At 41.6% G+C, this 15,151-nt stretch overlaps 1 protein-coding gene across 1 annotated transcript in view; it reads left to right on the top strand.

Annotated features, from left to right (window-relative positions):
* Positions 1–5,380: 5,380 nt before the first annotated feature.
* Positions 5,381–15,151, top strand: part of LOC104311341 (myosin heavy chain, skeletal muscle, adult) — a 49,185-nt gene continuing 39,414 nt past the window's right edge. Inside the window, exons 1-2 of the mRNA XM_069798832.1 lie at positions 5,381–5,599; positions 5,686–5,829. Coding sequence (XP_069654933.1) covers positions 5,396–5,599; positions 5,686–5,829 — 348 coding nt within the window. The 5' untranslated portion in view covers positions 5,381–5,395. The remainder of the gene's footprint in view (positions 5,600–5,685; positions 5,830–15,151) is intronic.

The following is a 15,151-nucleotide window of genomic DNA, read 5'->3' as shown; positions in this document are numbered from 1 at the left end:
AGCAACAACCGGGAGGCCAACCTTGACAGGTCAGTGGCTTCTAGCTGCGTGTTCAAGAAGACCCTCTGGAGCTCCTGGTTTCATCAGGTGGTATGTATAATGCTGTAGTCTGTACTAACCTCTTGGATGTCACCCGTTATACAACTCGTTGTTGATGGTGGTGTGTGCCGTCGGGCTTGGGCAGATTAAGCAGGTCTTGGCGTTGTGAGTTTGGCAGTTCTTGAGGATTTAACAGGACCACTAGCCTGAGGACATTACCAGCTTTGAGGAGACTCTCACAGCATGCACTTTTTTTCTGTTCAGCCTGCTGTCTTCTGATGCGTCTTTCTCCATCCCTACAGAGGGGCATGTATGCAACCCATTCACATTTCCTCACAAGGAGGAAACTTTTATGACTTTGCTGAGGACTTTGTGCTACTATGCCCATGCTGTACTCCACATACAAAACTGGAAATCTCTCTTCCCTTCCAAACTTGAATGTAATTGTTGAATACGTAGGGAGCTCTCATTTAACTGCACGTAATTTAATGCTTTGCTCTTGGTTACTGTAAATTAGTGCTTAAAGACTTCGCTGAGAATCTAAAACTGACTTACCTTCTGAAAATTCCAGCTATGAGAAATGTATTATCATTTTGGGATTCTAATACTGCATTTAAAATTCCACATCAATTTCTGAAATTCATAAACCTTTATTTTCTTATAAATTATTTTCATGTACATTTACAAGGCACTAAAACACCATTAAACTGAAACTGTGATAAACATTAAAAAGTCATTTCTTCATGCAATTGCGTCACTTACAAGTTATTTCCAATCACCACTATCAGTTACCAAATGTTTGTGCTGTGAATTTAAGTTCAGGTAGTCACAATATTTTATGGTTGAGTGTCAAAAGGGAACAAAGTTCTAAAAAGTGCAGTATATGTGTCCCAGAGCAGTAGGCTGATTCAAAATAAAAATATGTCTAATTGGCTACATGGTTCGCAAGTATAAGCTTTTTGACCTAAAATTCTCCACATATGTAAAGTTTCAGTGCCATTTTTCACTGTGTAAATATGTGGGAACCTGTCTCCAACGCCATTTGCAGTGGAAAATTGGAAATGTGGCACTGAAATACTGCACACACTGAAGCTGATGCCTTTTTCGGGCATTGGATGATCACTCCTGTCTGTGCAAGGACAGGACTGCAGATCTTGCTGTGCAGAGGACTCAGAGAGGCCAGAATTTTTGTTTCACACCGAGGCAGAGTACAGCTAAGCAGCATCTCCATGTGAAACAGTCATTCTTGGGTGTAGTGGATGCGTGGTGCTGTTCACATTGGGTGGCACATTGGATCTCACTACTCCACTGGGAGAACTGCCTTGAAGAATCAGTCCTCCTGCTTCCACAAGGGAGAAGGAGCAGCTGAGGAAGGCAGTGGTGGTTGCTGTGGGAAGACATTTGTCCCCAGTACCATGCTCCTGTACGTAGCAGCAGCCAGCCTGGTTTTCCATGTTGTGGCCAACCAAACTGGTTTGTTATTGGCAACTTCTTTGCTGCTACTCACCTGCTCCCAGTGCCCACCTCAGGGTGGTGCTTTAGGCAGGTGGACTTTGCCTTTGGCTGGGCAATACAGCTAATTATTTCCTGGGGTAGAGTTGTTCCTGCCCTAGGGAGTAAGAATGGACTAGGAAGGATGGGGGGACACTTCCTAACTACCCTTCAAGACCTAACATTTCGAAAATATTTGTCCAAAAACCTTAAGAATAAAAGTCAAAACGGAAATATCAGCAACTCTTGAAGGTATTTGCAATTATGTTAAAGACCCAGAGATGCGTCCAGTTTTGCCATGTGTCCTGTCCCAATTTCTCAGGACGATGACTCAGGTTTGCTGAATCCCAGGTCAGGATTAAGGTGAAACAACACCAGGGATCCTTTAACTCACAAACCTCAATTTTTATTCGCTCACAACAAGAATTGACACGCTAACAAGAAGAATGGGCATGAAACTACATCAGTAAATTGTGTAATGTGCTAACCGTACATCACCAAACAAATACTACAGGCCTTGCTTATTTGGGGATTAGTTCAGGGAAGACAATAAGGTGAGCCCTCCCATTGAGTCACGAGGTTCAGAGCAGACCCCCTTGCTTTCTAGACTCCTTCTCAGAGAGGAGCCCAGGGGTGGCTGGATCCACTCCTAGTCCCAGACTTGGTCAGCGGTTTATGTCTAAAGGGATGAGGTGTAGGGATTACAGAAAAAGAGAGAGAGACAGAGAATAGAAGGATTTCACCAGTCCTGGGTCCAGCACTGGTCCAGTCCGCCAAGGGGCCCAGTTCCAGTGGGCGTGTGCACATGGCGCTTCAGTTTGTGTCCTTTGTCACCTCCTTGCCCCTCCTTCGGGCGGGCACTCAAACTCATTAGGCTAATTGGGTGTCATGCGCGGTTTGTGCTTTGGGAAATGGGTCGGTGGGCTTGGGGGTCGTTTGGGGAGTTGCTTCTCCCTCCCAGCAGGGAGAACCGACCTTTGACCTTTGTGCCATATATGGTGAGCTGCCCCGCTCAGCCTATCAGAACCGCGCGCCCTCAGGCCCGCGGACTTGTGCAGTCTGTTGCTGGGTGGGGTTCGTTGTTCTGCAGAGCAGAACTTGCCCCACCACCCTGTTTGGGACATTAACTCCTTCAGCCTCTGACACCCTGTGCTTGTGCCCCACATTGTGAGAGACTGAATTGTTATCTTGAGCTGTTTGTCTCAAAGATTGTTAGGTGTGAGAGACTTCTCAAGCCATTCATCTCAAGAATTGTGGACTGCTTATCTCAAGCTCTTTGTCTCTGAGATGGCCTGTCTAAGCAGGACATTGCTTCGTCCATAAGGACAATTACTAGGCCACTGAGGCATTCAGGAGAGGAAACAGGCCGAAGCCAACAAGCATGTAAGAATGTGGAGGCTACCATTCTCACGGAAACTGTAGTCTTTGAGATAAGATACTGGTTTCTGGTGTTGATCACGTGAAGGTTGTGTGATAGACGAAACCTGCAGCATGTGAACAGTGCATGAACAATATGTATGTGCATACATCATCGAAATATGCCCTATAAAAGACCGTGGAGACAAGCCGTGGTGTGCACCCACCACCGAAGTATTGAAGACTGAGGACCAACGGGACACCACTGGATCCATGGTGGTGACTATCCTTGCAACTCTATCCTGACTGCTTGCTTGATTTCTGCCTTTTCTTCCATTCTATCCTATTGCTACTATTTTCTACTTTTGATACTTTTGATAATAAAAGCTCTTTTGGGTATACGGCATTTGACCTTGTTTGTGTCTTAATCTCGCTCTTGGAATCATATCGAAACCTTCCCCGACTTTGGATCGGGACACAGATTCTGAGCATTCATGTGCTTCCTGTTTAAATCCCATTGGGGATTAAATGAAGGTGTATCTTAATAATTATCTTGCTGGCCAATAAAGAACACCTGAGCCACAAAAGCCTAGCATGCATAGCAGGTAATAACAACAAAATCTGTACTCAGCATTCACTGAATACAGAAAAAACTGTGGAAACATTGACTGAAGACTGGAACTGCTTTTTTTTTGGTAGCTTGATTCCCTAACAGCTAGACTGCAGGAAGAGATCTTTCTTATCCTGTACATTTTGCATTCCTTTCTGTACAAGGATTCATCTTTGATAAGAAAAATGGACAAAAGTGATTTGTTTCACTTTCAGCGGAATTTGTGAGAGGTGGTAATCAAAACTAGATGCCAGTACTTAGATAAGGTTCACTTGCCTATCATATAATAGGTGCTCCACCACCCAGCCTGTCTTAAAAGACAAGAGAAAGGCTGGATCAGATCCTTGGAAGATAAATGGTTCCTGGAAGGGAGATTCCAGGTTTGATGCCTGATACTTCCTGGAGTGCTAACTCATATACACTAGGCAGCTTATACAGAACTGCAGAAATGATCTGTGTTCCATATTCCCTGTCTGAGGGTATATCAACTGCCTTCTGCAGGGGTCTGTTTCTCTCCACTGGCTATATAAGGGTGCTGAGGTGGTAAGCTTAAACTTAAAAAAAATCACTTTCAGAAGATCAAACTTGTCCTTGTTCTAAGTCTCTGTCACCTAAATTCTGTCTGTAGTCAATAGAGAACAGTGGATGTTGATAGAGAATGATTCAGGCCGTCTTGAGAAAGATGTATCAAAAAAGGTGGAGTTAACTCCTGGAGGTGCCTTTTTTTCATCAGAAATTGTAGAGACACCTTGAACCTCCAAATTAAAATGCCAAATTAAAAAATAAAAAAAAAATAAATAAATAAAAAAAGACTTCTTCAAAACAAGGCAAAAACCAGGAACTTTTGATGAATCAATTTTTTAGGAGACCAAGGAAGGCACCTCGATCAGAAATGCACACTGAGATAATGTGGAGCACTCTTACAGGAGTTTGAAGATGCTACGAATGAGAGGATCCTACACCTCACCTGTGGAAGACTGGTGAGGATCTATCAGCAGGGACTTTGTTTAGTTTATCTTTCTTAGCTTCTTCAATCACATCTCATTTAGTTTCCATGTTCTTGACAAAGAAAGCATTTTCTGTTTTCTCCACTTCAAAGTTAGAATAGTATTAGTATGTTCTTTATTGAATTTGATAACATTCGAGTATCTTTGCTTGGGTAGGAGCTGGGGACTGCATTTGGAGGAACACCAACAAAACTAGTTTTTTCCCCATTAGCAAGGTTTCAAAATCAGGAAATGACTGAATATAGCTCTTAAAATGGCAATCACAGCTCGATTTACAAGAAGTAGATAAAATATACATGACCTTGTCTTTCAGTGTGTGTCTTTCTAAAGTGGAAGAGGTGTAAGGGAGAAGCTAGCCAAAGTGAACTTTTCGTAATGCCTGAAGAGTGGCTTTCAACAAAGATACAAGAGTATCTGCCAGGAAGGCACATAAAAAAAGATGCTCTTTGGAGCCTGTACAACTTTTAGATGTTTAAAGCCAGACTAGTGAGTGAGGAACAGCTGACTCTTTCATTTTGATAGGTACTTCTGAAAAGTTTGTCTTCACTCTGAAGCATGCCATTAGAACTGAAGTTACTGTTCCTGTTGTTAGTAAGACCCTTTTCTGAACTGTATCCTATAACTGGCTGATGGGAAAATATCTTTTTCTTTTATTTTCTAAAGGTGGATCCAGTTAATGTTTATCAAAAAAACCCTTGTGCTAACATAGCTGAGGGAGTAGCACACCACGGCATGACAGGGCAGGAATAATTTAAATTGCTGCTGCCACCAGACTGATAATAAAGCAAGCCTCTGATGGGAGAGGTTTAATCCTCTTGAAGACAGTATTGTCATGAAATAACATTTTGCCCATCAAAGTTCTTTACAGGTGTAGCCCAAATAAAGTGCAGCCATGTCTTCAGATGCTGAGATGGCTGTCTTTGGAGAGGCATCTGCATATCTCCGAAAGTCAGAAGAGGAAAGAATTGAGGCCCAGAACAAGCCTTCTGATGCCAAGTCATCCTTCTTTGTGGTGTATCCTAAGGAATCCTTTGTGAAAGGAACAATCCAGAACAAAGACTCAGGGAAGGTCACTGTCAAGACTGAAGGTGGAGAGGTGAGGAGAAAAACAGGCTGAAGGACACCATCTGATTCCTAATCTTAGCTCTTAGCTGACATACATGCATCTCTATTCTTTGGCAGACCCTGACCGTGAAGGAAGATCAAATCTTCTCCATGAACCCTCCCAAGTACGATAAAGTCGAGGACATGGCCATGATGACCCACCTCCATGAACCCGCTGTGCTGTACAACCTCAAAGAGCGTTATGCAGCCTGGATGATCTACGTAAGTAGCAGCAGCAGTCTTCCTCTGGGTAGCTAGGAGGAACTGCTCTGCCAGGCTAAGTGGAAGCCAACGTGCTGTCTCCCTTCCTCGCAGATCTACTCGGGTCTCTTCTGCGTCACTGTCAACCCTTACAAGTGGCTGCTGGGTGTTGGCCTACTGAGGCTTCTTTGTTTCCTCCTGGCAGGATGGGGGGGGGCGGGATGTACTGCCACAACTAGATATGGGATGATAATAATAAATGTGGTTTACAATGGGCCATGGCTTTGACCAAAGCAAGTGGACACTTAAATTGCACTGTGTGTGTTTATATGTAGCTAAAGGAGGTATGTTGATTACAAGGTATAATTTATATAGCTATGATTTGGACTTCCATTGAGATGATCTGCCCACATATGTCTTTGAGTAGATAACACTTATCGGGTGTATTTTTACGTCAGGAGACAAAATTGCTGCCTTAGTTACTTACAGTTGTAGGTTAAACTGGATCTGAGAACTGGATCTTGTGGGACTGTGAGCAGGATCTGGTAGTAGATGTCCTGTTTGCCTTTTCCATGTTTCCCTTCTGGGACTCTGTAGATTGCTTTAGAGCATGCTTGTGCCAGCTCTCTCAAGCAGAACAGCACTCATGTTTGGCAGCGCTGATGCTGCAGAGGAGTATGAGAATGGATATTTCTGAATCCATCTACTGGCAGCAGGGCACCATCCATCAGTGCCACTAAAAAGCTGTTTTCATTTCACCAGCCAGACCGTGCTGGTTTTAGAATAATGATCTTGGTTCTAATAGCTGTTGGCTGGCCTTTTCTGCCTTCTCAGAGAGTCCAAAGTGGAAAGTTTGATACTAAAGAGCATTTGGCTAGAGTAGTATTTCCTGTGTGGATCTGAAGGTGCCTCCTATGGAAATACTGGAGTGCTCTCTCTTCATATCATTAGGGTTTTTTTGTTAATTCCTAAGGAAAAAAGTAGAATATTGCTCAGAGGATGGGAGGTCAGGGGTGGAGGACTTTCATTTTCAGGTGTCAAATGAGACAGTCAAAGAAGTAGAGCATAGTGAAATAACAATCCATCTGTCATTTCTTCTTAGATCAGTTATCTTATTAGGTAATTCCTATTGGCCTGGGAGGTGAAACTAAATATGAAATGTCAAACTCAGGTGATGATGTTGTCCTACAAATGGGGTTCATTTACCCAGTGTGCAAGCCAATAACAACAGATTCGAGGTCTTTTCAAACTAATTTCATTGATGCACACAAACGGGTGCCTGTCTCAAGACAGTACACCCTTGTCTCAAAAATCCTCATAATTATACACTTAACTAATATATATTCATTGTTATTTTCCTTAATGATTGGTTCTTTCTTCTTCGCTTTCATGTAAATTAGTGCGCAGACTCTGTCTTCTTCCTTCATTGTCTTCTTTTGAGCAAGTGGTGTCATCTGAGTAGGTGGTCAATGAGTTGGTGGTCGCGATCTCCCCCTGTAGGAATTACCTTTTACCTACTTGTTCCCTAATCTTGGCCATTTCAAGCAGTTCTTCAAGGTTTATTGACCAGACCACAATCCATTACCTTTTCTGACATAAACATAAAGCTTCATTGTCTAATAGTTAGTTCCTAAACCCTAAATCATGTCTAGTTACTGCTTTTCTATTTTAAATATTAACTGATGGGGGCTGTACACAGGACTTTAGCAGCTCCCTGGTTCTTTCAATCATATTATGCATATTAATTGATAACAATTATATACTGTAAATGTAATTTTTGAACCAATGTACTGGAATCTGAGCTTTCTCCCTCATTTCCCTTGTGAGTTGGTTTGAATGGTCCATGAAGAAAGTTTAACTGTAAAGAACCATTTCCACTAATACCTGATTTATCAATGCTGTAATGACTGTCTAATTGGCTCTTGTCAATTTATTAAGAGAATGGGCTATAAAATGGCAGTTCATCTGGTCTTTGATACTTCCCTCAGGTTTTCTATCCTTTAAATGTGCAAGGAGGCCATGTTAATGAGACACTCAGAAATATGAATTTTAGATATTGGAAGCTCAAAGAGAATCCAATCCCAAACTCCTTTCAGATGTGTCCAAAGAGAAGGTTTTGGAACCTGATAACTTGTCAAGATCTGAGTACATTAACCTTGGAGGGTGATTTCCCAGGAGAACTAATAGCTTCAAAACTATTTGTTCTGTTGTATAACTTTTCATTCCGTCTCAGTACACAAAGTATGGAAAAAGAGACACCAGTGTTTTAAAAAGGTTTCAAGAATTATTTTGAGGAACCCAAACCTGAAGAAACTGTAGCCAAGAATGTAATTACTGAATGCATAGTATAATATCCATCAGAGGTCTTTGGAGGCACCAGGAAGGACAGCGTATACTTATTCTCACTATAGTATTGCTATTCAGTCTCAGATGATTTGTGTTATTAACAAATGCATGCTCAAAGAATACTTTGTCTTCCCTCCTGTGGGTCACTGGTGGATCTGGCTGCCTGTCTGAGGGAATGTCTAGCATGAGAGATTCTGCCCATGGAGCTAAATCAACAGGGAAATGCAAAGGCTAATTACCTTCCCACCAATAGACAGAGCTTAAGGTAGGTGCAAAGACTTCTGTTTGAGCTTCTGTGACATCTAGCTACTTCCTGGCATCCTCAGCAATCTGTCATGCTGTGTGGAATGGTACATATCAGAATGGCTCAGCCACTCACTGCTCCAAACCAAAGCTAAACTGAAAGCAGTTAGATCTAACCTAGGAGAAGTGGCAGCTAAAATCAGAACTACTTCCTGAATTAGCTGTTAGAAAACAGTTCCTGCAAGCTGTCCTCTCTTCATGCCTGGTCTCTGAGAGCTGTGAGCCCCATTGTTACCCAGCAGCAGATCCTTTGGCTTTTCTCCGTACTCAGATTCCTTCCTGCTCTTTCACAGGAGACTTTTACAGGACCACATGGTTTGTTTCTCTGCTCAGCTCTACATTCAGATTCTTCATGACCATCCTCAGTCCTTTTTGTTTTGTCTTCCCTCTGGTTTTGTTTGCATGCTCTTCATAAATCAGTGTCCACGCTGAATAAGAATCTGGTGATGGCAGAGAATCATCTTTCCTTGACATTTATGTCATCTGGTGCCCCAGATCTTCTGGTGCCCAGTGATGTCTTGACTGGATGTGTCCCTCTGTCTCATGAGAACACATTACATAGATTTATGCCTCACTTTTGTGTTCAAGACTGAAATGAAGAAGTAATGTCAGATTAGGATGGCTTTGGTGCTTTGCCAGCTGCTTTGTCTCGGTTATGTTCATGATCCCATTCTGAAACTACTAGCATGCCTAATTGTGTAACTATAGAGGTGAAATTCATTAAAAGAAACCTGTTAAAGGAGAACTAAACTACTGGTCAATCTGAAAAATTCTCAGCTTTGTTTTGCTGTTTGTGAAATGAAATTAAATACTCTTGAAGATTTGCCAAAGTCCAGAGACATTAGTGTGATGCACCTGTTCCTCTTTTACTGTCAAATACGGTGTTGAATTTCTTCTGTGATTTACTAACATGTCATGTCTAAAGGACTACTGCTGATTCAGCATGAACTCTTGCTATGGAGCATGAACTGTGCTATTAAGAACCAGTGTTTGTAGGAAGTCCTTCTCCAGTGGACTCTTTTACACACACTTTAAATGTATCAGATTGCCTGACTCCTCTCCAGTGTCTTTTTTTGTCCTGGCATTTCTTAACTCTTTGATCTAGGTGGATCATTTTAACTCTTGTAATATCTTGTGATTATACAAAGAATTGAGAAAATGTTTAGGACCACATCGCTACATTGTTTAACATAGCTAACATCCCACCAGCATTGTGTGTGCAAGGGAAATGGCTAGGACACTCAACTGTGGCAGAGGATCTCATAGCCAAAGGAAGATCTGTGTACAGGAAAACATGGCAGGGACTTGATGTTTTCCTGTGGACTGTTGCTGAGAGTTACAGCAATTTCCATTGTCACAGAATAGAGAAAGGTTTGTTCTGAGAATAAACATCGATGTGGGACTTGCACAGGAGTAAGGACTGCTGTACCAGGAAATCAGCCTGTTTATGGTTACTTTTTTGGTGTATTGTTCATTACAGAATTATAACAGCATAATTTTCTCCATATTAGCATAAACAAAAAATTCCTGAAAAAATACTTTTGTTACAACATTGAAATGATCTGACTCCGTGGAACTTTGAAGATCAGTCTAAGTACTTAATCAAGAAGACAGAAAGTAAAAGGCTGTGATGTGTATGCTGGTCTGTTGGATGCTTCCAGGGCAGAGCTCACCTGTCCTGAATGGCAGTGCTATTCTTGAATATCTTGGCAGTTATGATAGCCAGCAGATTATAACTGCAGCTAAAAGATATGGGATCCAGCTTGTGTGATCCTAGGATTTGGTTATTGAGCATCCTCTCTTGAGGACAATGTCCTATAAGGATACCAGCGGATGTCAAATAAGGAATGAGGAGTCTGTCCTTCCATCAAGCTAGAACACCCCCCCAAGATATCAGATTGATCTCTGTCTTAAACCGTTCAGATAAAAATCCAGTTTTAATTGTTTATATCAGTCTTTCTGCAGGAAAACTATGAATTGTGCAAGGGTATGCAGTCACCAAGATAGCAGCAAAAGCAGACATACCATTTTGCCTTCCTGAACTCAGCTTCTGACAGTTTAAAATGTCTGGAGCAACAGTGTGTCACACTTCTGTGGTCCCTCACAGGTGATTTGTGTTAATATTCTTCATGTGTTGACTTTGTTGGCTGTAAAAAAAAAAAAAAAAGTCTATCAGAAAAATACTGGTGTATTCCAGGGGTCAAAACAAATGCCAATATTCTTTAACATCTTCATTAACAACCTAGATGCTGGAACAGAGGGCACCTTCAGCAAATTTGCAGGTGATACAGAACTGGGAGGAGTGGTTGATACACCACATGGTTGTGCTGCTATTCAGAGGGAGCTTGACAAGATGGAGAAACAGACTGACATAAGTTCATTATACGGAAATGAAAAGTCCTGTACCTGAGGAGGAATAACCCCATGTACCAGCACAGATTTGGGGATGACTGGCCAGAAAGCATAAAAGGACCTGGTAGACACCAAGTTGAATGTCAGCTGGCAATGTACTTTTGTGGCAAGGAAGGCCAACAGCATCCTGGGCTTCATTATGAAAAGTGTTTCCAGCAAGTTAAGAGTGGTGATCCTCCCTCTCTACTCAGCTCTGGTGAGACAATATCTGGAGTGCTGTGTCCAGATCTAGGCTCCCCACTACAAGAAAGGGATGGACACCCTTGGGCAATTCCAGTGAAGGATCACAAGGATGTTTAAGGAATTGGGGCATCTGACTATGGAGAGAAGCTGAGTGAGCTGGGGTTGTTTAGCCTTAAAAACAGAAGCCTCAAGGAGATGATGTCAATGTGTGTAAATATCTCATTGCGGGGAGAGTAAAGAAGTCAAAGCCAGACTCTTCTCAATGCTATGCAGTGACAGTACAAGAAGCAGTGGGCACAAACTGAAATGTAAGAAATTCCACTTAAATGTAAGGAAAAAGGTTTTATATTGTGAAAGTGTTCAAACACTGGACCAGGTTACCCAGAGTGATTGAGTAGTGTCTATCCTTGGAGATATTCAAAACTCAGCTGAGCATCTTGTTCTAGTTGGCCCTGCTTTGAGCAGGAGGGTTGGACTAGATAACCCCCGAGACCCCTTATGACCTCATAATTCTATGACTTCATGATTTTATATCATTTTGTTTCACCTAAGGTTATAGAGGACAACAAGTTCAACTCTGTAAAGGGTTATTGGGCACTAGTGATAATACTTGGTATCTGGATACCAGTCCTGTGTAACACCAGAGGGACTGAAAATGGTTGGAGCCATCCCACAGTCTTCCATAAAACAGAGTAAAAAAAAGAAGAGAATGTGAAACCTTTAGTTTACATTTTGCTCTTGTGAATCCATAAGAAAGTTTGTATTTGAAATGTAGAAAAGGTTGATGTTTACATCTATTTGCTGAAGAGCAAACAGACTTTATAATTAGCCATAATCCATTCTGTTTACTTTGGATGATGTCACAAAGAATATGGAATGAATGATACATATTTATTTTAAAGCAATCACAAAATATTTTAAAGATTTTTATTTATTTATTAATAAGTTATTGTCTTACAGTGTTTTGCACAAACTATTGATATTGTGAAATTTTTTTTGTATAGGAAAACTGCAAATTTTTAAAGATAAAAATATCAGTTGGTTTTTCTGTTATAAATGGTACATTCAGGAAACACAAAATTCCCACACAGTGCACTGTGCAGAACTCCACTAGACAGCATGTAAAGTACAGAGGATTATCGGGATCAAAATGGAATATTAATAGAGGTGGAATGGAAAATTAATTTCTCCTCACTTTGTGATTTGCTGCCATACATGGAGGACAGGAGTTACTTTGCATTGACACACTATTTCTGGACTCAGGCTGCCTGTCAGCTGGTAAGTGCTGATGCGAAGGTAACTGATCTTGGGAAAAACATGGATCCATAATAGGCATAAATGAACATCTCTGAGAGAAAGTTTAAAATAGATGCATCTGATACCTTGTTTGCATTGACTTTCAAGTCCATAATAATCTTGATGTGAAAGAGTGATATGTATTTCTTAGAATATATGAGCTCCCTTCCCTTTCCTATCATCAGCGTTAGATGAACACATCTCAGTTCCACAGAAAGTATTTTTTTCTTGAGGACCTTTGGTTCTGTAAGACTAACTAGTGAAACTGCTTTAATCCTCGTAATCTGATGCCCAGGAAGAAACTGTATGTGACTCCTGAGATGTAATTTAAGGCTTGATAATGGCAGTTTTTTTCACAGTGGGGAATGTTCACCGTTTGCACATGCTGCTGGGCTCTTTCAAAATGAAGAGGGTACTAGTATGAATAAATATTATTTAAGCAGTGATGACTGGAGGTTTGCAATCTTTAAAGGCAAGTGTATAATTTCAGAAGAAAAAATGGAGGTGAATCTCCTGGAAATGTCTCAAGAAAAGATCTACCAGCCCTGGCATATTCTGTTTTTTTTCCACCTATTTCATGCCCATTGCCTGAGTACCTCAATGCCTGTCTCACTGGGAACTGAAAGAGTGCCTTGGGAAACAGATCCATTCGCCAAATCTCTGCTTTGTCCTGTCACTGCGGGAGAGGCAGTCAGGCAGGCTGTGTCTGGTGCCTCCTCACACCCCAAGTCTTTGTGAGCTGTGGTGCCAAAAGAAATGGCTGAAAACAACAAAGGAAGGGAAAGCAGAGGTACTGGTGGGACTGGGAGGTCAGAAAGTGATTAGGACACTCCTGGGAGAGCTGAGAGAGTGTGTGCACACTGGGCATTGCATAAGAAGCTATTTTATGAACAGGCAACTCTTTGAGATAGAGATAGTCTTAAGTGTGACCTTCAAGCAAACAACTATGAAGCATAGAGCAGTGAGATCATGGTCCTTCTCACAGCACCAACCGGTCCACTGAAGGAGCGTATCTTGTCCAGAAACAGTTCTGGGAGTCTTGGGTGGGGTGGTAAACACTGTCAGTCATTGACTGTCAGGTCATTAAAAGGATTGATTTGGGAAAGAAAGAAATACTTCTCTCTGAACCAGGTGGGCATTAGAGTTACTGCTGAGCAGTAACAGCTTTTCCACACTGCTTGAACCCAGCTTTCCTTTTTACACACCTCCCTATTGCTTTTTGGCTTCTCCTGACTCCTGGCCCCTACTGCACATCTCTCTGTCTCTCTGTGTCTCCTGTTCCACCCCATTCATCTGCTCTCTTACTGAAGCCTGGTAGTTGCTCCAGTTTGCAATGGAGAGCACTGTCAGTGCAACACTTCTGTCACAGCATGCACCGCTGAGATTTCTTTCTCTCTTTTCTGTGAAGGTAGGATTGCTCTGACTCAACATGAAGCTCTAACACACTGCCTCTTGGCACTATACAATCAATTGTTCATTTTGAGACATAATGTGTGCAGCGCACCTCGTGGCACCCCTGATGAGCCCTGTGACAGTGAATGCCTAGCCCCTGCTGCAGCATTTCTGCTTCTCTCTGTGAAAAATGAGACCTAACCAGTTGCTCTTCATCTTGTGCAATTTATATTTTATTTATAATATGAATAGCTTGTACTTGTCCTTATGGAGTTACATCTCTTGTCTGAAGGGACAGTTTAAGTTTATTTTTCCAGTGTCACTTTTTCAGTACCGCCTTCTGGTATGTTTGCAGCCACTTAACTTCTGGGAGCACCTGAAAATTCACTGTGAAAACTCTGTAATCTACCATCCATATATTAATGGTAATGCTCATCTCGACTTACTGCTGCACAACACAGTACATTCTTCCAATTTGACACTGACTGTGTGATTACTACTCATTCAGCAGAGAGGGTTTCTTTAGTGTTTTGATCTTGATCTTTATGTCTCCAGTATGTCTGTATGTTTTAAGGAAATATTAGGACTTCTCAGAGGTTTTACTAAAGTTACTTACTATTTTTCTACTCTCCTGAGACTCTCTCAAAATGTCACAGAACATTTAGGCATAGTTTGGTTTTGACAGATCAGTGTAGTGTACTATTCAATAGGCAAACGGACAAACATTGTCACCAGGCTTATGAATGACTAGAGAATAATATTATTATTAGACATGGAGCCCAGAAGTAACTGGGTCCTGTAATTTCGCAAATGCAGAAAGGCCCAGGAATAAAGCTTTCTGTATCAACAAAGAGCCGGTGAAAACACGAGGACAAGACATTCTGCAGACTGAATGATGATGTAACAAAATGGCAAAGTCTGAGAAGATTTAAATATAAATTAAAATATTAGATCATGTTATGAAAGCAACTCTTTTAGGTTCTTGCAAACAGGAGCATGATACTGGAGCTGGGCATAATGACCGATTCGGATTTAGACTTGTGCTAACAAGTATGCAGGGAATCCTTCTCAAGGGACAGTGGGGAAATGGGGGCCTTAATGAGATATGCATTGATGCCTGTGGCAGGAACTGTGGCTTTAGCAGATGCAGAAAAATGTTGTCACTGCTGTCATAATCCTGTTTCAAGCTTTCCTGAAGAAAAGACATGAGATGTCTGATAAAGCTGCTTTGGCCAGCAAAAAGCCAAAAGACAGAATAAAAATACAAACCCCCCTAGTCTCTCTTCCTCTCCAAAGGGTGGTGAAGAAGCACATGGAACAACAGATGCAAGGAGATCTGTAGAAAAAAGTTGAAAAGGGATTGCAAGTCAGAGCTTCAACTTCTGAAACAATGTTAAGCATTAAAAATAGC

This window comes from Haliaeetus albicilla, chromosome 12, assembly GCF_947461875.1.
Source record: "Haliaeetus albicilla chromosome 12, bHalAlb1.1, whole genome shotgun sequence".
NCBI lineage: Eukaryota > Metazoa > Chordata > Aves > Accipitriformes > Accipitridae > Haliaeetus > Haliaeetus albicilla.
Note: the sequence above shows the minus strand (reverse complement) of the source record. Positions and strands in the feature narration are given on the sequence as shown.